This window comes from Lampris incognitus, chromosome 8, assembly GCF_029633865.1.
Source record: "Lampris incognitus isolate fLamInc1 chromosome 8, fLamInc1.hap2, whole genome shotgun sequence".
Taxonomy (NCBI): Eukaryota; Metazoa; Chordata; class Actinopteri; order Lampriformes; family Lampridae; genus Lampris; species Lampris incognitus.
Window position 1 is genome coordinate 61,754,549 of NC_079218.1, and position 27,387 is coordinate 61,781,935.

General features: G+C 49.5%; 1 protein-coding gene across 1 annotated transcript in view; it reads right to left on the reverse strand.

Moving 5' to 3' along the window:
* Window positions 1-399: 399 nt before the first annotated feature.
* The window catches only part of LOC130116468 (amyloid-beta A4 precursor protein-binding family B member 3-like), a 142,173-nt gene continuing 115,185 nt past the window's right edge, over window positions 400-27,387 (reverse strand). The window contains exons 6-8 of the mRNA XM_056284373.1: window positions 6,098-6,346; window positions 3,572-3,751; window positions 400-663 (exon numbers count right to left, since the gene is read on the reverse strand). Of these exons, the coding sequence (XP_056140348.1) occupies window positions 400-663; window positions 3,572-3,751; window positions 6,098-6,346 (693 nt within the window). The remainder of the gene's footprint in view (window positions 664-3,571; window positions 3,752-6,097; window positions 6,347-27,387) is intronic.

Genomic DNA, 27,387 nt, shown 5'->3' on the forward strand with positions numbered 1-27,387 from the left:
GGTGAAATGGTTATTTTTGTTAACATGCGAATCATGTAAAATGTCAATATCGGTCCAGTAAAATTGTATGTTTGCATGTAAATCATCAGGATTACATCATTAAGATGACCTCAGCTAACTGACTGACATCTGTAGCACCAACGGCATTGCAGCCCGGGGGTGGGATATGTGGTAAGATTAACACCTGATGGGCTGCTGATCTTCAGCTTGGACAAACAGGAAGGAGACAAGGCGACCATGGTGAGTTTTCATGGACTGGTCTCCAGGGGTAACTGGTGGTGTGAGGAAACCAGAGCCATACATCCAGAGTCAGATCATCACACATCCACCACCTGCTAGTGGTGATTCTCATGCAGCTTTGTAACAAACACAACTCTCTACAGCTGTGTCTGTGTGGTATTAGGAGCTGGCTGCCTGTTTGTTGCGGAAGGTTTGAAAAAATGCCAGCATTCCCTTCCTTAGGTTGTGGTTCGTACCCACGCTGCTGTTGCCCTTGGTTACCCTGGCTGTCGCTGTAGCACTTCTGTTATAGAAATGGGAGGGGGTTGGGGGAGTTGCAGAGCTGTCCATGGAGTTGGCCCGTTTGACCTTGGTCTGGGTGGCACACCACGACTTGGTCCTCAGGGATGGAGTTTGGGCCACCAGACACTTCTGGTACTGAACCTGATGGAAAGAAAATGATGGTTATGATTATGGTCATCATCAGAATTAAATAGGTTTGTTGTTAACATCACATCTGAGATGAGGTTTGTGTTATTGTTTTGGGTCTGGGTTAAAGGATATATCTGACACTGACTCTGTCAGTCAGTCTTGTTTTTCTGAGGGCATGACTTTGGATTTAGTACTGGAACCTCTCTACAGGGGTCCAGGAGCATGTCCCCCATGGGCTAATTTTTTTGTTTTCTTTGACAAGTTAATTAGATGGCTGTCTGGATGCATGCTCAATAATCCAGGTGAGAACATCCCAGAAGGTTGAATCAGGTCATCTGGACACAGAAATGTGTCATCATCATCTAAGTGACCTCTTCAGTCTCACATGACTGCAGGTACCCCACCCTTATAAACAATACAGTAACTGCAGGTGTCCCACCCTTATAAACAATACAGTGACTGCAGGTGTCCCCACCCTTATAAACAATACAGTGACTGCAGGTACCCCACCCTTATAAACAATACAGTGACTGCAGGTACCCCACCCTTATAAACAATACAGTGACTGCAGGTGTCCCCACCCTTATAAACAATACAGTGACTGCAGGTGTCCCCACCCTTATAAACAATACAGTGACCGCAGGTGTCTCCACCCTTATAAACAATACAGTGGCATAACCACCCAAACCAAAGACAAGCAAATATGAGTGTGACCATTGATCATGTGTAGGATTCACAGAGGAGTGGGGAACGTTGCAATCACAGCATTGTAAAATGGTGACAGATGTACTCTTAGCCCCCTCCCCCCAACCCCGGTTCAGGGATGGTCGTTCACTCTTCACATAGACGGCCTCTTTGACTCCCTGTTCAAACCAGCGTTCCTCCCTATCAAGGATGTGCACATCCTCATCCTTGAAAGAGTGGCCACTGGCCTGTAGATGGTGTAGGCTGTGGAGTCCTGGTCTGTAGATGGTGTAGGCTGTGGAGTCCTGGTCTGTAGATGGTGTAGACTGTCGAGTCCTGGTCTGTAGATGGTGTAGACTGTGGAGTCCTGGCCTGACATGTTAGCTCTCCTGTGTTGTGTCATCCTCTTGGCCAGCGTCTGTTTAGTTTCCCCGATGTACAAGTCACGGCAACCCTCCTGGCACTTAACAGCTCCACTATATTGCTCTATTTGTGCCGGGGGACCTGATCCTTGGGGTGGACCAACTTCTGGTGCAGCGTGTTCTGGGGTTTGAAAAGCAACTGACACGTGGTGTTTGGAAAATACGAGTCTCAACTGTTCTGACACTCCCATCACATACAGAATTATCAGTGGTTTACACTTAGAAAGCTGTTGTCTTTCTCGCTTGGATCAGCTGGTGCACTGTTTGGCGTCTTCCTGGCTTTGACAAACGCCCAGTTAGGATAACCACACTTAACCAGGGCCTGTTTAATGTGGGATTTCTGCCCTTCCCCAGCCGCTGTGTTGGTGGGGACGTTGTCAGCTCAGCAATACAGCGTCCTGATGACTCCTAGTTTGTGTTCATCCACTGGAGCACAACTCTTGAGTACCTCCCACAGAGTGCCCCGGTTTACATGGTCGTTAGCCTTCTCAGAGTCCACAAAACACATGTAGACTGGCTGGTCAACCCCGATGCCTCACTCAGTACTTCCGCAAGGGTAAAGAGTTGGTCCGTTGTTCCACGGCCAGGAGAGAATCCACATTGTAATTGCTCTGGTGTGCTCCAATTACAATGTGGATTCTCTCCTGGATTATCCCTCATCCTGGTCATGACTTATCCCTCATCCTGGACATGACCTATCCCTCATCCTGGTCATGACCTATCCCTCATCCTGGACATGACCTATCCCTCATCCTGGACATGACCTATCCCTCATCCTGGACATGACCTATCCCTCATCCTGGTCATGACCTATCCCTCATCCTGGTCATGACTTTATCCCTCATCCTGGACATGACCTATCCCTCATCCTGGTCATGACCTATCCCTCATCCTGGTCATGACCTATACCTCATCCTGATCATGACTTATCCCTCATCCTGGACATGACCTATCCCTCATCCTGGACATGACTTATCCCTCATCCTGGACATGACCTATCCCTCATCCTGGACATGACCTATCCCTCATCCTGGTCATGACCTATCCCTCATCCTGGACATGACCTATCCCTCATCCTGGTCATGACCTATCCCTCATCCTGGACATGACCTATCCCTCATCCTGGACATGACCTATCCCTCATCCTGGTCATGACCTATCCCTCATCCTGGTCATGACTTTATCCCTCATCCTGGACATGACCTATCCCTCATCCTGGTCATGACCTATCCCTCATCCTGGTCATGACCTATACCTCATCCTGATCATGACTTATCCCTCATCCTGGACATGACCTATCCCTCATCCTGGACATGACTTATCCCTCATCCTGGACATGACCTATCCCTCATCCTGGACATGACCTATCCCTCATCCTGGTCATGACCTATCCCTCATCCTGGTCATGACCTATCCCTCATCCTGGACATGACCTATCCCTCATCCTGGTCATGACCTATCCCTCATCCTGGACATGACCTATCCCTCATCCTGGTCATCCTGGTCATGACCTACCCCTCATCCATCAGTGTCCATCCTGGACACTGATGGAACAAGAGCAAAATATCATAATGAAGATCAAAGATCATTCTGTAATATGAAACAACCAATCTGTCTTTTAGTCAAAGTGCAGTGCACTGCAGAGAAAATGTGAGCCATTATTGACCTTTAACTAAATTTAATTTTGATTTTGGAAAATATTTATTCATACTTTTGGTCATAGATATAGTAATAGATTTGACAACAACTTTGTTCTAGACGGAGACAGACAGACAGACTTGAGTGACAGACAGACTGACAGACTACATTCTTACCATACATGCAGCCTGGACAGCCTCTGATATTGTCCCAGCATCAGGTTCACACCAGAAGACATGACTCTCGAAGCGCTGTGTTCCTCCATCTACGATCACAGCAAAGGTGTGACTGTCCTGACCTACACCCAGAAAGGTCAAACACCGAACATTACACTCCCACAGTGGCTCCTGTCCTTCCTGCAAGAGACAAATGTGTATTAGTCACAGAACATTACATTTTTACATTACATTCCAGTCATTTAGCCGACGCTTTTATCCAAAGCGACTTACAATAAGTGCATCATTTAACGTAGGAGATCAGGAGAACTACTAGTCATCAGAGGCCATAAGTGCATCTAACCAAGCATCTAAGAGCAAAACCAGTGCTAAAGTAAAAGTGCAAGAAAGAGATTTTTTTGTTTTTTTACTGAGTGAATACAATAAGTGCTAAGAACAAGTAACTGGGTAGTAGTTCTTGAAGAGGTGAGTTTTCAACCTGCGCTGAAAGATGGGCAGCGACTCCGCTGTCCTGACATCAGTGGGGAGTTCATTCCACCACTGTGGGGCCAGGACAGAAAAGAGCCGTGACCGGGTCGATCGGCAGCAAGGGCCTCTGAGCGACGGGGCAACCAGGCGTCCCGAGGCAGCAGAGCGAAGTGGTCGGGCGGGGGTGTAGGGCTTGCCCATGGCCTGGAGATAGGAAGGAGCTGTTCCTTTCACTGCCCTGTAGCGTAGCACCAGAGTTTTAAACTGGATGCAAGCAGCTACTGGGAGCCAGTGTAGGGACATGAGAAGGGGGGTTGTGTGGGAGAACTTAGGGCGGTTGAACACCAGACGAGCTGCAGCTTTCTGAACAAGCCCCAGAGGTCTGATGGCCGATGCCGGGGCGCCAGCAAGGAGGGAGTTGCTGTAGTCCAGCTGGGAGATGACCAGAGCCTGGATGAGCACCTGTGTCGTCTCGTCGGTGAAGAATGGGCAAACCCTCCTGATGTTATAGAGGAGAAATCTGCAGGAGCGAGCAACCGATGCAACGTTTGCAGCAAACGACAGTTGGTCATCCAGGATCACACCCAGATTCCTCACAGTCCAAGTTGGCGTCACGACGGTGTTGTCATGGTGATGGCTAGGTCTCGGTGTGGGCAACCTTTTGCCGGGAGGAACACTGACAGAGACATAAAAGCCAACAAGCCCGACATCGTTATCAAGGAGAGGAAGGAAAAGAGGTGCATGCACATCGACATGGCAACACCACCCGAAACAAACACCTCAGTGAAAGTCACAGAGAAGCTGACCAAGTACAAAGACCCTGAGACTGAAGTCAACAGGATGTGGGGAATGAAGACTGAGACAACACCAGTGGTCATCGGAGCTCTAGGACTCATGAAGAAGGGAATGGAAAAGTTCACCAACCGTATCCCAGGCAACATCAACATCAGTGCAGTCCAGAAGATCGGCCTACTCGGAACAGCCCACATATTACGACGAGTACTGTCAATCAAGTGACATCTGCCCTATAGTGCCTCAGGTCCATAGTTTGGACCCGGCTCTACAGGATGTAAAACAGGAAACGTGAAAGAAATAATAATAATAATAATAATAATGATATTCATATAGCGCTTTCCTAGACACCCAAAGCGCTTCACATTGAAGGGGGTAACTCACTTCAACCACCACCAATGTGTAGCACCACCTGGGTGATGCACGGCAGCCATTTTGCACCAGAACGTTCACCACACATCAGCTTGAGGTGGAGAGGGAGGAACCATTGAGCCAGTTACATGGGGGTGGTGAGGTGGCCAGATGGAGGGAGCCAGGTTGGGAATGTTGCCAGGACACCGGGGAACCCCTACTCTTCGTGAGAAGTGCCATGAGATCTTTAATGACCACAGTGAGTCAGGACCTCGGTTTAACGTCTCATCTGAAGGATGGAATCTCCTACAGCACAGTGTCCCCGTCACTGCACTGGGATTTTTGTTGTTTATTATTGGGCTACACAAATAAAATGAGATAGAAACACACCTGGATTCATTTGACATTGTTACATGCATGGATAAGTAGACACGCTGGCCCTTGGTTAACGGGTCGGACCCCTTAGTCGACTGGTTAGCGATGTCTCCCGCGGTGCTGGAGGTACGGGTTCGGGTCTCGGCTGCGGCGGTTCCTGCGGCTGCCCCCCGAATTCGCTAGATTGGTGTCAGAAGTGGGATACACGCGGACGCGCTTTCCCGAAGGAGGGGGGTAGTGTAACGTGCATGGATAAGTTGGCCCTTGGCTAATGGGTCGGACTCTTTAGTCGACTGGTTAACGTTGTCGCCCGCGGTGCAGGAGACACGGGTTCGCGTCCCGGCTGCGGCGGTTCCTGCGGCTGCCCCCCGAATTCGCTACATTGGTGTCAAAAGTGGGATACGCGCGGACGCGCAAAATGTCACCATTCACTTGAAATTTATCCAAAAGTTAGATAGAGACATAGCTAATGTCTCCAATGTGGAAACTCTTGCCAGCCAAACTAGTATCTCCAGTAACCCGTCCTCTGTAAATCCCTACCTGGATGTTGGGCTTCTGGGAGCCCATGTCAGCATTAGCCAGGTCTGGGATGTTCCTCAGGTCCAGGATGAAAGGTCTGGGATCCTCTTCCGGTTCCGGTGGAGGGAGAAAACCCCGTGAACGGCGTTGGGACCAGCGGTGCCGAGAACTGAGGGATGCCGGGTCAGAGGGAAGGGTCTGGAGCTGGCTCTGCTGCTGGAGCTCCTCCAGACTCTGATGGACATCACTTCGACCTCGCGCAGATATCACCTGAGAATGACAGAACATTTATGTTTTAAATACCATGGTCACGAAGAATACTGGTTTCTGATTGGCTGGAGGGTGTGCGTTAAGATCGTATAGTACACACGTACTTCAGCTAAAGTTTTATCACTTCTAAGTTCATACACTGTAACCATAGCAACACACTGAATCAGTAGCAAGCGCCGTGAACACTCACAGTTTAGCGGCTAACTTTTACTTGCTAACCTTTTGTTTCAGAGTCCTGTGCAGTCAACCAAACAGACGTGATAATAAGTGGCAGTCCTTTAACGCACACCTGGACGAGGGTTATCCTTTACTTAAAGCAACATTGTGTCATTTTTCTATTAACTTCTATTCTATTTTATTTTTTTGGACTTTTCCCCCTTTTTCTCCCCAGCCGTGTCTGGCCAATTACCCCACTCTTCCGAGCCGTTCCGGTTGCTGCTCCACCCCCCCTACCGATCCGGGGAGGGCTGCAGACTACCACATGCCTCCTCCCATACATGTGGAGTCACCAGCCGCTTCTTTTCACCTGACAGTGAGGAGTTCCGCCAGGGGGACGTAGCGCGTGGGAGGATCACGCTATTCCCCCCACTTCCCCCTCTTCCCCGAACAGACCAGGTGAGGCGCTAGTGCAGCGACCAAATACCAGCAAAAAACAAAAACCAGCGAAATAATCGCACATGGTATTGCGTCATTTCCTGTGTCACTTCTCATGTGTGTTTTCGTGACAAAACGTAGTTTGGAGACCAGACAGACTTGCCAGGGACTCCGCCTGGTGAAAGATCTTGTAGTGTGTGACCCACTGTAGCCGATCAGTCTTGTAGGGAGAAAACCACAACGACTTCAAGATTTGCTGTGATGTCCTGGCGGCCTGTCCAGGGTGTCTCCCCGCCTGCCGCCCAATGACTGCTGGGATAGGCTCCAGCGTCCCCGCGACCCTGAGAGCAGGATAAGCGGCTTGGATAATGAATGGATGGACAAATGAAATTAACTCGACCTGACCAGAGGGAAGACTGCCCCCTACTGGCCCACCAGCACCACTTCCAGCAGCAACTCAGTTTTCCCGGGGCGGGGGGGGGGGTGTCTCCCATCCCAGTACCTGTCAAGCCCATATCTGCTTAGCTTCCATCATTTGGCAGAGCCAGCGTACATGTTGGCACGGCTACCGGCAATGAACATGAATGATAGTGGAGATGCTAACCTCTCCTCCTCATTCAAAAAGATAAAAACCCCAAAAAATACTTACACTTGTATTACGACGACTACTTCTACTACTACTACTACTTTCGGCTGCTGCCGTTAGGGGGCGCCACAGCGGATCATCCGTTTCCATTTCTTCCTGTCTTCTGCTTCTTCCTCTGTCACACCAGCCACCTGCATGTCCTCACTCACCACATCCATAAACCTCCTCTTTGGCCTTCCTCTTCTCCTCTTCCCTGGCAGCTCCATATTCAGCATCCTTCTCCCAGTATACCCAGCATCTCTCCTCCACACATGTCCACACCATCTCCATCTTGTCTCTCTTGCTTTGTCTCCAAACCGTCCAACCTGAGCTGTCCCTCTAATATACTCGTTCCTAATCCTGTCCTTCTTCATCACTCCCAGTGAAAATCTTATCATCTTCATCTCTGCCACCTCCAGCTCCTCCTCCTGTCTTTTCATCAGTGCCACTGTCTTCAAACCATACAACATAGCTGGTCTCACGACCATCTTGTAAACCTTCCCTTTAACTCTTGCTGGTACCCTTCTGTCACAAATCACTTGTTACGGTTTCACCCTCACAACCCCCGCAACCCACCTCTTCCGTTCCCTCTGGACCTCCACGGCGCTCGGCTTCGCCGGAGTATCCACTCATCACCACCAGAGCTGGGACGCGTTCACGTTCCCCATCACCGGACTCAGCCCCTGAGGTCCCCAGCACCTCCCAACGGGCACGGCGCTCCCTACGGCGCCACCGATGCTATCTGCTGGCAGACTGGCAGCACGGCTCTGCTTTCCCCGGTCACGCATTCCCTCAGCTGTGCCCCATCTACAATCATCTCAGCTGTTCTCCATCTGCAATCATCTCAGCTGTTCTCCATCTGCAATCATCTCAGCTGTTCTCCATCTGCAATCATCTCAGCTGTTCTCCATCTGCAATCATCTCAGCTGTTCTCCATCTGCAATCACTTCTATCCCTACAAGAACCTGGCCTTCTCTCAAACTCATTGTCAGATGTTCCCATAGGATATCTCTGACCTGTTGCTCAGAGCCGGCTCGCCTGCCAGCCAACCTCCTCGGACTACCACTTAGACTCTGAACTCGGACTACTTCTCGATTCCCCTTTGCCTTCTGAGTGGTATTTTTGCTGGTACACGCACAATTACACAACGCCAACGCCCCATTCACACATTACACACACTTGGGATAACTTCCACTAACACATAGCTGGACACATTACCGCCTGTCACTACACAGAGCATATTCACACACCCCGCACACACAAAACTACCTGAGCACCATACACATCCCGCATTGCTCTTTCCCCTATTGCTTTTTCTCTTTTTAATTTTCATTAAACTTTACTAAGAGTCCTCCGCCTCCCATGTGGTCCTCCTGCACAACCCGTAACACCACTCCTGACACTTTCTCCACCCACTCCACCCTGCCTGCACTCTCTTCTTCACATCTCTTCTGCACTTCCCGTTACTACGGACAGTTCACCCCAAGTATTTAAACTCGTACGCCTTCATCACCTCTACAACTTGCATCCTCACCATCCCACTGTCCTCTTTCTTATTCAGGCACGTGTATTCCGTCTTGCTCCTACTGACTTCCATTCCTCTTCTCTCCAGTGCATACCTCCACCTCTCCAGGCTCTCCTCAACCCGCACCCTACTCTTGCTACAGATCACAATGTCATCCGCAAACATCATCATCCATGGAGACTCCTACCTGATCTCGTCCGTCAACCTGTCCATCACCATTGCAAACAAGAAAGGGTTCAGAGCCGATCCTTGATGTAATCCCACCTCCACCTTGAACCCATCTCTCATTCCAACCACACATCTCACCACTGTCACACCTCCCTCATACATGTCCTGCACCACTCCTACATACTTATCTGCAACTCCTGACTTCCTCATACAATACCACACCTCCTCTCTCTGCACCCTGTCATGTGCTTTCTCTAAATCTACAAAGACACAATGCACCTCCTTCTGGCCTTCTCTATACTTCTCCATCAACATTCTCAAAGCAAACATCACATCTGTGGTGCTCTTTCATGGCATGAAACCATACTGCTGCTGCTGATCATCACCTCTCCTCTTAACCTAGTTTCTATTACTCTTTCCCAAATCTTCATGCTGCTGCTGATCAACTTTATACCTCTGTAGTTGCTACAGTTCTGCACATCACCCTTGTTCTTGAAAATCGGTACCAGTATGCTTCTTCTCCACTCCTCAGGCATCCTCTCACTTTCCAAAATTGTGTTAAACAATCCAGTTAAAACCCCACTGCCGGACTTCCGGTAAGATGGCGACTTGAGTAGCAGCACAACTTTCCGCCTCTCGCAAGTTGGCTAAAATAAATCCTCTAAAACACTAAACTCGACGCAAAAAAAGGTGAGAAATGAGAAGAGGAGGTAATTCGAGTAAAGGTAGCCGTACAATCCAAAAGGAGCGAAGAAACAGTCGGAGCAAGGTAATAGCAAACACGAGGTAGAAGAAGCTACAATGGCGGCGGATACAGCTGAGACATTGCGTGCTGGATTAGCAGCTATCGCTAAAGAGATACAAGAATTCAAACAAGAGCTACGAGGTGACTTTGCCAGACTCAAAGATGAGGTGAAAAGCGAAGTGAAGGAAGAGATTGCTTGCTTCCGAGAAGAAATGACACAGAAGTTTGCAGAAAGCAACGTCGAAATACAGGCGCAGAAAGTGCACATGAGTGAGGCCCAGAAGCGCATTCCTCTAGCCGAGCTAGAGGAATGGCAGGCGGACTCGACAGAACTGCTGATGGACATGTCGATCCAAACGCACCAGATGCAAGAAAAAATAATGCACCTGGAAGGGAGGTCAAGGAGGAACAATATTCGAATCTTTGGTGTGCCAGAGGAAACGGAGGGAGGCTCCATTACCCAGTACGTGGAACAGCTCTTGAACACTCAACTTGACTTAGAAGAAGGGACCAATCTCCAGATACAAAGAGCTCACAGAGCCCTCACTCAGAAACCCCCTCCGACAGCTCCCCCCAGGTCACTAGTGGTGACCTTTCAACAGTTTGATATAAAAGAAATGATTCTCAAGAAAGCACGGGAAAAGAATAAGATAGAGTTAGGGGACAAACGTATTTACTTTGATCACGATTACGCAGCTGAAGTGGCCCGGAAAAGAAAATCATATTTGGGAATTAAGAAAGTGCTCAAGGGTAAAGGAATTCGTTTCCAGACACCCCTCGCCAAAATAAGGATCCACTGGAACAACGGAACGAAGACATACGACAATGCCGGGGAAGCCGCGATGCACATGAAGATGAGAGGCTGTGACATCGAGATACCAGACGATGACACGGCAACCACGGCCACAGAGCAGGTGGAGGCGACTGGGATGCGAGCAGGGTGGCAACGAGTCCAAGGCGCGAAAGGAGGACGTGAAGCTGCACAGCGAGCGAAAGAGAAGCTCCAGGCCTATCGGAGAAAGTAGGATTGGTATCGTTCTGACTGAGTTGAGCTCCATTACAAAAGGCTTTTTCATCACATGCCACGGAGAGAGGTAGGCTATATGGTTGCCAAACGTTGGACATGCCTAGACAAGGCTGTAGGCCTATCCCAAGTGATGGGCAAAATGTCAAGTCTAGAGTGGGGCCCTTTCTGAAAAGGATTTCCCCTTCACCTACCAACGGGGACTCGGGGTGGTTAGGCCCCTTTAGTTGGAAGTTATTTTTGTTGTTGATTAATGTTTGTAGTTTTTTTGTTTGGAGCTCTGTGGGAATATATGGAAAAAGAGTATCAAGATGTCTAGATGGTTCACACTACTAAAATAACGTCGCTGAATGTTAATGGTCTAAATATGTTAAAGAAGAGGGAAAAGGTTATGATTAAGCTAAAAAAGGAGGATGTACAAATCATATTCCTCCAAGAGACCCATTTAACACAGGTAGAGCATGGGAAACTTAAGAAATATGGGTACAGACATTCATATTATAGCTCCTACAAGGAAGGGCGCAGGAGAGGTGTTGCAATTTTAATATCAAACAAAACTCAATTCGATTATGATAGGGAGGTGGGAGACAAGGAGGGGAGATATATTATAGTGAAGGGGAGGTTAGAGAACAAACCAGTGACATTGGTAAATATATATATGCCCCTCCTGAAAGTGATAAAAGATTTTTTAAATCTTTGTTTGATGAGATAGGAAACGAGTCAGAGGGGGTCTTTATTTGTGGGGGAGATTTGAATGTCGTGTCGATTCACAAAATGGATACGACCAGTATCAAAAGGACTAAAACACAGGTCACTCGATTTGTAAATATATCACTGGAAGAGATGGGGATGGATGATGTCTGGAGACAATTCCACCCTCAGGAAAAAGACTATACACATTACTCAGCTGTACATAAAGTTCATTCAAGGATAGACTATTTCCTTATGAGCAAAGACGATATTTACAGAGTAAAGGAGTGTGGGATTGGAGGGGCGGATATCTCAGATCACAATCCAGTATATTTAGAAATGAATTTGAATTGTAGAAAGCTAAATACGGTTTGGAGGTTTAATGTGGGTCTACTGAATAGTGAGCAGAGTAAGATTATGTTAAAGGCGGATATTCGGACATATCTAGAAGAAAACAGCAATGGGGAAGTAGACCCAACAATATTTTGGGATGCCATGAGGGCGGCAGTCATCAGGGGAAAGTTAATAGCGCATTCAGCATTGATCAAAAAGGCAAGATCAATTATATCCAGAAAGAATACGGACAGGTTAAGAGAAATGGAGAGGGAATACCAGACTGCGGGAAACCCCGTGGTGTTGGAGCAAATCAAATCGGCTAAGTCAGACATTAATAAAGAGCTGTTGGATGAAGTTGAGAAAGAAAGCTTGTTTCTCAAACAAAGATATTATGAAACAGGCCCGCGCGCAACTAAACTGTTGGCAAAACGTATTCGCAAACACCAAGCAGTTGGCCATATACATAAGATCAGAGACCCCCATTCAAATGAGTTAACGAATATACCAGAAAGCATAGAGGACATATTTTTGGGATATTATAAAGAGCAATATTCACAACCCACACCTGCACCCGAAGCGGAAATTAATACCTTTTTGAATTCATTAGATTTACCCTCAATTGGCCGGCTCCAAAATGACAAATTAACAGCTGACATCAAGATGGAAGAGGTGATAGATGTAGTAAATTCTTTGAAAAACAATAGAAGCCCGGGCAGCGATGGATACCCTGCAGAATGGTACAAAGTGTTTAGGGAACAGCTGGCACCGTTACTTCTGAGATCCTTCAATTGGACACTTCACAATAATAAGATACCACCATCATGGTCAGAGGCAACAATCACTCACAGTCATTCCAAAACCGGGAAAGGATAAAGAATATTGTGGGAAATACAGACCTATTTCATGATTAAATGTAGATTATAAAATATATACGACAATTATCTCCAAACGGTTAAACTCATTCATAGGTGATTTGATAGATGAAGATCAAACAGGATTCATGAGAGAAAGACAAACGCATGATAATATCAGAAGGACGTTGCATATTGTTGATCAAGCGAGTAAGAGAAAAAAAGCTACACTATTAGTAAGTTTAGATGCAGAAAAAGCATTCGATCGGGTGTCTTGGAATTTTTTGTATGCAGTATTGGAACGACTAGGGTTCAGCAATGAGTCAATACAGTGTATTAAAACATTATATCAACAACCTAATGCTCGGATTAAAATAAACGGGAGTTTAACGAACAAGTTCAGTTTGCAGAGGTCGACAAGACAAGGATGCTGTTTGTCTCCGACACTGTTCGCGTTATTCATTGAGCCTTTAGCGGAGGCCATTCACCAAAATGAAGGAATTATGGAGTGACAGTGAATGGCACTGTCCACAAGGTGGGGCTATTTGCTGATGATGTCATAGCCTAACTTGAGCAACCACATACATCACTCCCTCAACTAATGAAGCTACTAGAACTATATGGTCATTTATCTGGATATAAAATTAACATCTCAAAAACACAGGTGCTAGTTCTCAATTATACTCCAACCACAAAATTCAAGGGAAAATTTGACTTTAATTGGAATCTAAACAAAATCAAATATTTGGGAATTTACATCACCAAGGAATTGTCTAAATTACATAAAGCAAATTACGGCAAGATCAACGATGTGATGCAAAAGGATATTGATAGATGGTCCACTCTGCCACTTGACTTCAGCTCAAGAATTGAGACAGTTAGAATGAATATTCTACCAATGCTTCTTTACCTATTCCAATCGTTGCCTGTAGAGGTGACTCAAGCTCAATTTGATAGGTGGGATAAGACAATATCAAGATTTATTTGGGGAGGGAAGAAGCCCAGAGTAAGGTATGAAACTCTCCAACTCTCAAAGGAAAAGGGAGGTATGGGTTTTCCAAATGTAAAAGAATATTTCAAAGCTGCCCAGCTGAGATATGCTGTTGACTGGTGTAGGCAAGATTACATGGCCAAGTGGAAAGTCATGGAAAGGGAATATGGTGGGATTCAAGATTCAAAAAAGGACTGGTTGTTAAAATCCCTAGTGTTTGCACTGCAACAGATTCAGTGGAGATCAAACTGGAGATGTCTGCCAAGGTGACATTGCTGCCACCAGGACACATCATCAGTTGTGTACCTCAGCATCACAGGGTGTTTCGGCCTTTTACCACAAGACACCCTCCGCTGAGGCAGGCCCACCACAGGTTGATCGGTCCTGGGTGCGTGACCTGTGGTTAGCTGTTCACCCTGGCAGCCCAGACGGCGTCTCTCCTTTTGAGCCAGATCCAGTGGCTAGTCCTCTCAGCAGTGTTGGCTAGCTCTTTGATCACTCTCCTGTGGGCCTGCCCCCTGACTCCTAGTTCCCTCAGGAGTTTTGCTGTGGAGCTGGCAACAAAGCCCCTACAACCCACCTCCACAGGGCGCACCTTCACCTTCCAGCCTTTGTCCTCTGCTTCGGCTGCTAGGTCGGCGTACCGCAGCTTCTTACGCTCGTACGCTTCATCGACTGCATCCTCCCAGGGGACTGTGAGCTCAATGATGTAAGCGAGCTGGTTAGAATTGGACCAGAGGACGAGGTCTGGTCGCAAGGTGGTTGTTGCGATCTCTGTCGGGAAGATGAGATTCTGGCCTAAATCCACTCGCATTTCCCAATCTCTGGCTGAGTTTAGTGAGCCTAAGTTGGGAAGTGAAGGGTTGCCCTTCAGTTTATCCCCCTCTCGAATGAAACGGGAAACCGCCGGGGCCCTTCCTGGTTGTTGAAGGGTTGGGCATTGATGGAAACCCTCTCGCAATCGAGTTCAGCTGCCAAGCACCTGAGCACCTGATTGTGTCACCAGGTGTATCTGCCTTGGGTAAGGCTGGTCTTGCAGCCAACCAAGATATGCTTGAGGGTTGCTGGGGCTGTACACAGGGAGCAAGATGGATTCTCTCCAAACCAGAGATTTAGATTTATGGGAGAGGGCAGGACATCATATGTGGCCTTGATGATGAAACTCAGCCTGTTTGATTCCATGCTCCAGAGCGCACTCCATGTGAGTTTCCTCTTTTCAACACCCTCCCACTTCATCCAGCGACCCTGTTTGGCTTGTGCTACGGCTTTAGCACATCTGGCTGCTTCTTCCTGTCGGCGAACCTCCTCAACCACCATAGTTCGCCGTTCGGTAGTAGTCGCCTTTTGCCAGGTAGCTGTTTTTATTCCCAGGCCAAGGCCGCCTCTGCCTTGTTGAACATGGCCTACTACGTCTCGGTGGCGGAGGGCAGATTTCGCCTCCAGTACAGCTGCAGCCGGGGTCCATTTCTTCCCTGTTGCTAAGGTTGGAGCAACTCCTCTCACTACTGGGTCTCGGGATTCTGTGAGCGACATGTCCAGCCTCACTTTGGCACATTTGAATTCCTCAACCAGGCTGGAAATTGGCAGTGCGAGGGCTCCATTGGCGTAGAGTCCATCACTGCTGAGGCACCTTGGCAGTCCAAGCCACTTCCTCACCTGCGAGTTCACTAGCCTCTCCAAGCGATTGGCATGAGATAGTGAGACTTCGTACATGGTTATTGGCCACGCAAGTCGGGGTAGCAGCCCAAACTGAAAGCACCAAAGCTTCAACTTCCCGGGCAGTGCAGTGTTGTTGATTTGCCTGAGGCCACTGATTGTATCCTGGGGAAGTTGCTCCAGTTGCTGGGTGTCTTTGAGGTCTGCATTGTACCACCGTCCGAGGCTCTTGATGGGCTTCTCCCGGACTGTGGGGATTGGTTGATCACTAATGCAGAACCGTTCATCTGCTAGTTGGCCTTTGACAATGGAGATGCTGCGAAATTTACTTGGTTTAAACTCCATTCGTGCCCACTTGATGTTCTCCTGGAGTTTCTGCAGCAGGCGCCTGGTGCATGGTTTTGTTGTTGCTATGGTGGTCGAGTCATCCATGTACGCCCGGATTGGTGGAAGACGCAGGCCATTCCTGGAGCTTTCACCTCCCACCACCCATCGAGATGCACGGATGACGAGCTCCATTGCCATGGTGAATGCCAGAGGGGAAATAGTGCAGCCCGCCATAATGCCCATTTCCAGATGTTGCCAAGTGGTGGTGGTGTTCTGTGTTGTGACACACACCTGGAGATCCTGAAAATAGGTCTTGACCAACTCTGTGATATTTTTGGGGACATGGAAAAAATCAAACGCCGTCCACAGGATCTTGTGAGGAACTGATCCAGAAGCGTTGGCAAGGTCTAAGAAAACCACGTGCAGGTCTCTTCCGTTCTTTCTTGGCAGCTTGTATCTGGTGCCAGATGATATTAGCATGCTTCAGACATCCTGAGAAGCCATGGATCCCGGCTTTCTGCACTGATGTATCGACAAAGTTGTTTCTTTGCAGGAATGTGGAGAGCCTTTGGGCAATCACACTAAAAAATATCTTTCCCTCTTCATTAAGAAGGCTGATCTGGCGAAATTGGCTGATGCAGGAAGAGTTCTTTTCCTTGGGGATCAGAATGCCTCCTGCTCTTCGCCATGCCCTGGGTATGACTCTTTTCTGCCATGCCACTTTCATCAGCTTCCAGAGGTATTTCAGGACTCCAGGAGTGTTCTTATAGAGTCTATACTGAATACCATTGGGCCCAGGAGCTGACATCGATCTTGCCTGCTTTACCGTCCTCTCCACCTCGCTCCATGTGGGGGGTCTTGTGTCCATATGGTGGTCAGGTGGGTGAACTGGTGGCATGTCATCCGGGATGGTGACTGGCTCATGTCTCCGGACATCAGAGTAGGTCTTCTTTAGGTGCTCTTCCAGATGTCGTATGGGCACTCTGAGGCTCCCATTATTCTCGCTGTAAAAAAGGCTCTTGACAAAGCTGCAAGGGTTGCTGTAGAAACGAGTCCTAGCCCGTTCTTTCCTCTTATGCTGTCGTCTGAGGTGTTCTGCTCTTCGCAGCTTTGTCAAACGCTGCTTTATTTCAGCTTGCAGTGCGTCAAGCCCAACCCTCTCTTCCTCTGTGGCCTTCCTCCACTGCTTCCTCAGTTGTCTTCTCTCCTTCACCAACCTGTCAATGTCCCGCTGTCTCCTGGATTTGGGCTGGGTTGAAGGGTCTTTCTGCCTACTGGGTATCTTCTCCTTTACCCCAAATCTCTCTACACCATAGCTGTAAATGATGGCTCCCATGTTCTCCAGTTTTCTTTCAACTGTTCCCTTTTGACCTTCTAGTAAGAGGACAAGGTCAGAGTTGATGGTCTCCCACTCAATCTTCTGGCTGGACTTGGGCCACAGGATTTGAGGTTTTCTTCCTTCCATCTTCCTCTCTGCTGCTGGCTGTGGCTGGCCGGGCTCCAGACCGGAGTCCACTGGGGGGTCTATGCAAAGTTGAGCTTTGTCTGGGGTGCTGATACCCTGAGGACTGTGGGGGTTCTCCTGCCTCCGGGCTTCACTCAACTGATTTGGCCTACTTCTTAAGAAGTATTGGTCAATGCGAGGCCCCTTACCGAGCTCACTAAGGCACTTCTTTTTGCCTTGATGGATCTTAAGACCCTTCACTGATGTAACCTTTGACCAGCCACAGATGCAGCTGTGCAGCTTTTGTCCTGCCAGTGCTGATGATCCATCGGTTGCAGTGCTGGTTGTCCGACTCGTTGTCAAATCCTATTCACGCTCTGGTTCATCCTCTCCGTCTGCCCGTTAGTCTGTGGGTGATATCCAGAGGAGAGACTAACAGAGGCACCCAACCCCTTACAAAAGGCCCGCTATACCTGGGAGACGAACTGGGGCCCTCGGTCCGAGATGACGTCCAGGGGAAGGCCGTGGAGACGGAACACATGGCTCGTCAGGAGGTCCACCGTCTCAGAAGCCGATGGGAGTTTGGGGAGGGCCACCAGGTGCACTCCCTTACTGAAGCGGTCCACCACTATCAGGATCACAGTGTTACCCTGTGAGGGAGGCAGTCCGGAGACAAAATCCAACGCCACATGGGGCCAGGGCCGGCTTGGAGTTGGGAGAGGGTGCAGCAGACCCGCAGGTGCCTGGTGAGAGGCCTTGCTGCGAGCACAGACGGAGCAGGCCTTTACGAAGTCCCTGACCTCGTTCCTCATGTTGGGCCACCAGAAACGCCGAGCCAGGAAGGTGAAGGTGCGTTGGATACCCGGGTGGCAAGCAAACTGACTGGCATGGCCCCACTGAAGAACCCGGGGCCGGACTGAGTCCGGGACGAACAGGCGGCGTGGAGGCACGTGGCTCGGGGCGGGATGGGAGCGCAACGCCTGCTTGACCATGGTCTTGATGCCCCAGGTAACCACGCCAACCACCCTGGCCTCAGGAAGGATGGGAGTCGGCTCCTCTGTAGCTGGCTCCCTTCTCAGGTGTTGTCGGGACAGGGAGTCTGCCTTCGTGTTGCGGGACCCGGGGCGATAAGTCAGCGTGAAGTCAAACCGACTGAGGAAGCTGGCCCACCGTGCCTGCCGACCATTGAGGCGCTTGGTTGCTCGGATGATCGTCAAGTTCTTATGATCAGTCCAGATGGTGAACGGCTGTTCCGCCCCCTCCAGCCAATGGCACCACTCCTCCAGAGCAGCCACCACTGCCAGCAGCTCCCGGTTCCCGACATCGTAGTTCTCCTCGGCGGGGAGGAACCGGCGAGAGAAGAAGGCGCATGGATGGACCTTCTGGTCAGACGCTGCCCCCAACCTGGTGTCCGAAGCTTCCACCTCCACGATGAACTGCCCTTTGGGGTCGGGGTGGAGCAGGACCGAGGCGCTGGTGAACCTCTCCTTGAGGGACTGGAATGCAGAGCGGGCAGCCGGGGACCAGATGAACGGCTGGGAGGGGGAGGTCAGCCTGGTGAGAGGTTCCGCCACGCGGCTGTAGTTCCTGATGAACCTCCGATAGAAGTTTGCAAACCCGAGGAAGCTCTGTAATTCCTTCCGTGATGTGGGATCGGGCCAGTCCACCACAGCTTGGATCTTGCGGGGGTCGGGCCGGGTCAGTCCCCTCTCAACGACGAAGCCCAGGTAGTCAACGGAAGGGGAATGGAACTGGCACTTCTCTGCCTTGACGAAGAGCCGGTTCCGGAGGAGACGTTCGAGTACCCGGCACACATGCTGGACACGTTCCTTGAGGGTCCTGGAGAAGATGAGGATGTCATCGAGGTAGACCACCACAAACTCGTCGAGCATGTCGCGGAGAATGTCATTCATGAGAGCCTGGAATATCGCCGGGGCGTTGGTGAGGCCGAACGGCATGACCAGGTACTCATAATGACCCCGGGGCGTCTTAAAGGCTGTCTTCCACTTGTCCCCCTTCCGGATCCGGACCAGATGATGGGCACACCGGAGGTCCAGCTTAGTGAAGACTGTAGCCTGGGTGAGGGGCTCAAGGGTGGAACTCATGAGAGGAAGGGGGTACTTGTTCTTGAAGGTTATCTCATTGAGTTGGCAATAGTCAATGCAGGGTCGGAGGCCTCCGTCCTTCTTCTTCACGAAAAAGAATCCAGCTGCCACCCGGGAGGACGAGGGCCGAATGAGCCCCGCTGCCAAGGACTCGGAGATGTACTCGTCCATCGCAGCCTTCTCGGGGATGGTCAGACTGTACAGACGACTGCTGGGAAGGGGTGCCCCGGAGTGGAGGTCAATAGCACAGTCATAAGGCCGATGAGGAGGAAGAGATTGGGCCCGGGTCTTGCTGAAAACCTCACCTAGCTCATGGTACTCAGGGGGAACAGAGGAGAGGTTGGGAGGCGGGGCACTAGGGGCACGTCGGGGGGATGGGCCGGGAGCAGCCTGGAGACATTGGGCATGACAGGAGGAGCTCCACTCCATGATGGTACCGGAGGCCCAGGCCATGTGTGGCTCATGCTGCACGAACCAGGGGCACCCTAGGATCACAGGGACTAACGGGGACTGGATGATGTAGAACCGAAGTCTCTCCACATGGTTCCCTGCTATGGTGAGAGAGACAGGGTGGTTGTATTGGGTGACGCTGGCCAGGCAGCACTCGTCCAGCGCGAAGGCCTCCATGGGCTTCTCCAGCATCTCTAGCGGGATGTTAGCCTGGGCAGCAAACTGTTGAGTCCAGGAAACACTCATCAGCCCCCGAGTCGAGGAGTGCACCCACCGTGAGCCGCTGGTCAGCCCAGGCCAGGGTAACGCCAACCAGATGGTTCTGTGGGGTAGGACGGCGGGAACAGGAAGGCTCGTGAGCCTAGTCTTTTGGCCGAGTGGGGCAGCCGCTGATCAGATGTCCCTTCTGGCCACAGTAGAGGCATTGACCCGCCTTGAACCGGGCCTCCCGTTCGGCCGGACTAAGGCGCGTGCGCCCCAGCTGTATAGGTTCCTCCCCCGTCGTGGTCTGGGGTGCGGGGGGAGAAACGACCACAGGGAAAGTGGGGCGAGCAGGAGTAGGGGTCCTGTCAGGAGTGCTGGACGACTGGGGAATGGACGGGGATCCACGCAGGGCTCGCTCGCACCTCCTCTCCCGGAGGCGTCCGTCGATGCGGATGGCGAGCTTGATCAGCTCATCGAGGGAAGTGGGCTCCTCCCGGGTGGCTAGCTGGTCCTTAACAGCCTTGCTGAGACCTCTCCGGAAGGTGACCCGAAGTGACTGGTCGTTCCAGCCGCTCTCAGTTGCGGCCAGCCTGAACTCCACCGAGTAGTCTGTGACACTGCCACTGCCCTGCTGGATACTGCTCAGCCGAGCACCAGGGTCCTGGCCACTGACTGGATGGTGGAAAACCTTCCGTAGTTCCGCCGCAAAGTCCTCGTAGGTGAGGCAGAAACTGGCCTTCATGGACCAGGAAGCAGTGGCCCACTGAGCTGCTCGGCCTGTGAGCAGGTTGGTCACGTAAGCGACACGGGCAGCATCAGATGTGAACATGCTGGGTTGGTGCAGGAAGACCAGCTCACACTGCATGATGAACGTGGCACAGCTCTCAAAGTCGCCATCAAATGGTCGTGGGCTGGAGAGGCAGGGCTCCCGGGGAACTGGGTTGAGCCCCACAGGGCTAACTGGGGCAGCAGGCCCACGGGGCGGGTTACCCACGACTCCAGGGGCAGGCTGGCCCGGCGGCTGGATGGTGAGAGCCGCCGTGATGGTCTGCAACTGCCGCAGGATCTCTGCTTGTTGGCTCGCCAACGCCGCCTGCTGGCTCGTTAGGTTACCCACACAGGCCTGGAGGGGCTGGACCCAAGTCTGAAGATCGCTCACCGCAGCAGAGGCCGCATCTAGCTGCTGGGTGTGGGAGTTGGTCAGTTGGATCTGTCTGATGAGAGCCGCTTGAACCGGACTGGTCGGTACGCTCTCTGTGTCGGCTGGGGTCGTCATGGTCAGTTCGTACTGTTAGGGTTTGTGGAACACCCCAAGCGCACGACTCCAGACAGAGATGGGGTTAGCCGAAAATTGGCGTACTTTATTCCTTGCGCGTACAACAAACAGTCAAACACAGGAAGGCAATGAGCGACAAGGAAACGGGAAGTCCAAGGGAAAAAACTCGCGGGTAATCCAAACTGGGAACACGGCAGGATACTTCCACGGGGAAACCTTGCAAGGGAAACCATAAACCAAGGGCTGGGGTGAGCTCGGAGAGAAAAGCGCCGTAAGGGAAGAGTAGCCGCTACTGCCAGGAGGTTACAGCACGAACTGACAACGGGTGGTGGGAGACCACCAAACTTAAGCCCAGCCCTGACGAGCTGATTGGCTGCTGGTGCGGGGTGGGCGGGCCACGGCGCGGGGTGGGCGAGCCGTAACATATGTGTCAGTTTCCATATGTGTTAGTTTGTTTATATGTGTTAGCGTGGATATATGTGTTAGTTTGTTTATATGTGTTAGTGTGGATATATGTTTGTTTATATGTGTTAGTGTGGATATATGTTTGTTTATATGTGTTAGTTTGGATATGTGTGTTAGTTTGTTTATATGTGTTAGTGTGGATATATGTGTTAGTTTGTTTATATGTGTTAGTGTGGATATATGTGTTAGTTTGTTTATATGTGTTAGTGTGGATATATGTGTTAGTTTGTTTATATGTGTTAGTGTGGATATGTGTGTTAGTTTGTTTATACGTGTTAGTTTGTTTATATGTGTTAGTGTGGATATATGTTTGTTTATATGTGTTAGTTTGGATATGTGTGTTAGTTTGTTTATATGTGTTAGTGTGGATATATGTGTTAGTTTGGATATATGTGTTAGTTTGTTTATATGTGTTAGTGTGGATATATGTGTTAGTTTGTTTATATGTGTTAGTTTTGATATATGTGTTAGTTTGTTTATATGTGTTAGTTTTGATATATGTGTTAGTGTGGATATATGTGTTAGTGTGGATATATGTGTTAGTGTGGATATATGTGTTAGTTTGCTTATACGTGTTAGTGTGGATGTATGTGTTAGTTTGTTTATATGTGTTAGTTTTGATATATGTGTTAGTTTGTTTATATGTGTTAGTTTTGATATATGTGTTAGTGTGGATATATGTGTTAGTTTGTTTATATGTGTTAGTGTGGATATATGTGTGTTAGTTTGTTTATATGTGTTAGTTTGTTTATACGTGCTAGTGTGGATATATTTGTTAGTTTGTTTATATGTGTTACTTTATATGTGTTAGTGTGGATGTATGCGTTAGTTTTTTTTATTTGTGTTAGTGTGGATATGTGTGTTTGTTTATATGTGTTAGTGTGGATATGTGTATTAGTTTGTTTATATGTGATAGTATAGATATGTGTTAGTTTGTTTATATGTCTTAGATTGGATATATGTGCTAGTGTGTGTGTTCTTGGAGTTTTTGGATATGTGTTTATGTTGTGTTGCACTGCCGTGGGCTGGGAGAAACAACAAATAAAGTGTTCCTAATTAAGGGTTTGTGTACACGTACAAGGAACTCGTAACTGATTCTAGAAGAGACAGTGCAGTGTAGATAAGCGGGGGGTATACATGACTGCTCCTTTGTTGACTCTAAGAGTCCATCAGCAGAGATGTGGATATGATAAGCGGGGGTATACATGACCGCTCCTTTGTTCACTAAGAGTCCATCAGCAGAGATGTGGATAATTTAAGCGGAGGTATACATGACTGCTTCTTTGTTGACTCTAAGAGTCCATCAGAAGAGACGTGGATACGATAAGTGGGGGTATACATGACTGCTCCTTTGTTGTCTCTAAGAGTCCATCAGCAGAGATGTGGATATGATAAGCGGGGGTATACATGACCGCTCCTTTGTTCACTAAGAGTCCATCAGCAGAGATGTGGATAATTTAAGCGGAGGTATACATGACTGCTTCTTTGTTGACTCTAAGAGTCCATCAGAAGAGACGTGGATACGATAAGTGGGGGTATACATGACTGCTCCTTTGTTGTCTCTAAGAGTCCATCAGCAGAGATGTGGATATGATAAGCGGGGGTATACATGACTGCTCCTTTGTTGACTCTAAGAGTCCATCAGCAGAGATGTGGATATGATAAGCGGGGGTATACATGACTGCTTCTTTGTTGTCTTTAGGAGTCCATCAGCAGAGATTTGGATAAGCTGAGGCCTCTCAGCAGGATGTTTTGGGCACTGAGGTAACCCAACCTGTTTATAATAAATGTGCAGATACTTTTGCTCTTGCTCTCTGCTTTAGTCTTTGGTTTTCCAAGTTTTATTTTTTATTTTTTGCTACTTCTCCATGACAGTACTCAACTCTATTAACTAGATTATTTGTAAAAGTGACTACATTTTCAGGTTTCATCTCTGAAGAGAAGAGACTGTCTGTCCATGGCTCGGAAGCTGAAACAAAACGAGTCCTGCTGCCCTAGGCCTAGGGAACTAGAATGGCTTTTTTGTGGAGAATGTTTTCTCTACTGGTCGTGGAATGTGATGAATTAATGTGGATAAATCGACGTTTGAGGCACTGGAATATATTAATATATTAATATTTTTGCCACTTTGACGTCACTGCTAGCTGTATCCAGCTTCTGCCTTCACGAGCGTAAGCATCGTGAGATCGATAACTGCTGTTTATTCTCTTCTCTATATTCTGCCCTAATGTCTTCATTTGTTCTACTGATTTAGCCATTGTCTGTGCTTAGTTCACGTATTGCTAGATTCTGTAGTTTTTCTCTCTCAAACGACTCCTGTGTTTGGTAGGCAGCCTCTTGGTCCTGATTTGTTACTAGCTTCGAGCTTTGCCCTAGTTTAGCAGTTAGCTCTATTGCATTTGCAGTCAAAGCAGCCTCGTTAAAACATTTTGTGTATGACATTACGCAGTTACAGACAGGTTGTCTCTATTAGAGAGACGTGTCCAGGGGTTAGAGCAGCTTCTTTCGGCTAGGATTACATTAGATGTGACTGTTGGGGTGGTAGCAGGAAGAGGACCCAAGTGCAGATGGTGGAGGCAAACCAGTTCCGCAAACAAAAACAGCAGGTACAGATAGCGGGGGAAGGTTAACAACAGGACGTGGCAAACTTACAAAACAGCACAAACGGCAGGAATGGACAACAGCGAAAGCTCACAACAGACGAGGCACTCTGGCGACCAAAAGTCTCTGAGTCTTACTGTGTGTCTCAGTGAGAGTGTGAGACGAATCAACAAATCGCCAGAGCAACCAAGTGACATATATATACCCAGGGAGACCAATCAGGGAGATTGGGCGCAGGTGTGCAGGAACCAGCCAGCCAATCGGAGACAGGGGAGGTGAGTGAGGACGAGCAATCCAGGTCATTCAGGAACGCGGGCGCAGGTGAATTAAAGCACCAATCAGGGGATGGGACAGCCCAGATCACAAACCATGACAGGACCCCCCTCTTAAGGGACGGATTCCAGATGTCGCAAAACCAAAGGACCCGGAGTACCCATCAGGCGGATGACCCGAGGGCTGGGACCGATCAGGAGGGCAACCAGGGCGCAGAAGGCAGAGCATCTCCGGCAGACAGGCAGATGGATGACGCCGACAGTACCAACGTGGTTGGAGGTCCATTGGGAAAACGGACTTCGGAGGCGGCGGCACGGCTGCTGGGCAAACAAACTTCGGAGGCGGCGGGATGACCGCTGGGCAAACAGAACTTGGAGGCGGCGGGATGGCCGAGGGGCAAACAGAAATCGGAGGTGGCAGGATGGCCGCTTGGGAAACAGACCTCGGAGGCGGCGGGGCAGCCGCTCTGGAAACGGACCTCGGAGGCGGCGTAGCAGCCGCTCGGGAAACAGACCTTGGAGGCGGCGTGGCAGCCGCTCATGGATCAGGCTTCGGAGGCAGCCCGGCAGCCGCTCGTGGAGCAGGCTTTGGAGGCGGCGAGGCAGCCGCTTGGGGGACAGGCTTCGGAGGCGGCGACACAGCCGCATGGGGGACAGGCTTTGGAGGTAGTGTGGCAGCCGCATGGGGAGCAGGCTTCGGAGGCACCCTAGGGACGCTGGGCAGCTGAGACTTGGGGATGCTGGGCAGCTGAGGCTCAGGGACGCTGTGCAGCCAAGTCTTGGGGACGCTGGGCAGATGAGACTCGGGGACACTGGGCAGCTGAGCCCGACAGGTCAGCTAAGGTGGCCAGCTGAACAGGAACCTGTAGAAGGAGTCGGCCGGTGTGGCTGGCGATTGGTAGTCGGACGATGTCGGCTGGCTGCCAAAGAACATGGGAACCTCCCCCGGCCAGGCAGGTTCCCTAGAATGGGTCCACGGCTGGAGCCGGCTCGGCACCACCCCTTGATTGCAGGTTTACCGGCCGATAGGTAGGCTGGCGGCTAGCCGGTTCAGTGCCAGCAGACCGGGAGACAGGCTGCTGGTTTTCCAGCCGAACAACCCCTCACCGGAGGCCATTCACCCCAGACACCGGCCTAAGCCTATGTTGTCTCCAGTATGTTGAACCATCCGCTGGGTCCATACTGGTCCAGACCAGAAATAACACACAGTTCATCCACAACACCAGACGAGAAATAACACAGTTCATCCACAACACCAGACCAGAAATAACACACAGTTCATCCACAACACCAGACCAGAAATAACACACAGTTCATCCACAACACCAGACGAGAAATAACACAGTTCATCCACAACACCAGACCAGAAATAACACACAGTTCATCCACAACACCAGACCAGAAATAACACACAGTTCATCCACAACACCAGACCAGAAAGAACACACAGTTCATCCACAACACCAGACCAGAAATAACACAGTTCATCCACAACACTGGACCAGAAATAACACAAAGTTCATCCACAACACCAGACCAGAAATAACACACAGTTCATCCACAACACCAGACCAGAAATAACACACTGTTCATCCACAACACCAGAACGGAAATAACACAGTTCATCCACAACACCAGACCGGAAAGAACACAGTTCATCCACAACACCGGACCGGAAATAACACAGTTCATCCACAACACCGGACCAGAAATAACACACAGTTCATCCACAACACCAGACCAGAAATAACACACAGTTCATCCACAACACCAGACCAGAAATAACACACAGTTCATCCACAACACCAGACCAGAAAGAACACACAGTTCATCCACAACACCAGACCAGAAATAACACAGTTCATCCACAACACTGGACCAGAAATAACACACAGTTCATCCACAACACCAGACCAGAAATAACACAGTTCATCCAAAACACCAGACCAGAAATAACACACAGTTCATCCACAACACCAGAACGGAAATAACACAGGTCATCCACAACACCAGACCGGAAAGAACACAGTTCATCCACAACACCAGACCGGAAATAACACAGTTCATCCACAACACCGGACCAGAAATAACACACAGTTCATCCACAACACCAGACCGGAAATAACACAGTTCATCCACAACACCAGACCGGAAATAACACAGTTCATCCACAACACCAGACCAGAAATAACACACAGTTCATCCACAACACCAGACCAGAAATAACACACAGTTCATCCACAACACCGGACCAGAAATATCACACAGTTCATCCACAACACCAGACCGGAAATAACACAGTTCATCGACAACACCAGACCGGAAATAACACACAGTTCATCCCCAACACCAGACCAGAAATAACACACAGTTCATCCACAACACCAGACCAGAAATAACACACAGTTCATCCACAACACCAGACCAGAAATAACACACAGTTCATCCACAACACCAGACCAGAAAGAACACACAGTTCATCCACAACACCAGACCAGAAATAACACAGTTCATCCACAACACTGGACCAGAAATAACACACAGTTCATCCACAACACCAGACCAGAAATAACACAGTTCATCCACAACACCAGATCAGAAATAACACACTGTTCATCCACAACACCAGAACGGAAATAACACAGTTCATCCACAACACCAGACCGGAAAGAACACAGTTCATCCACAACAC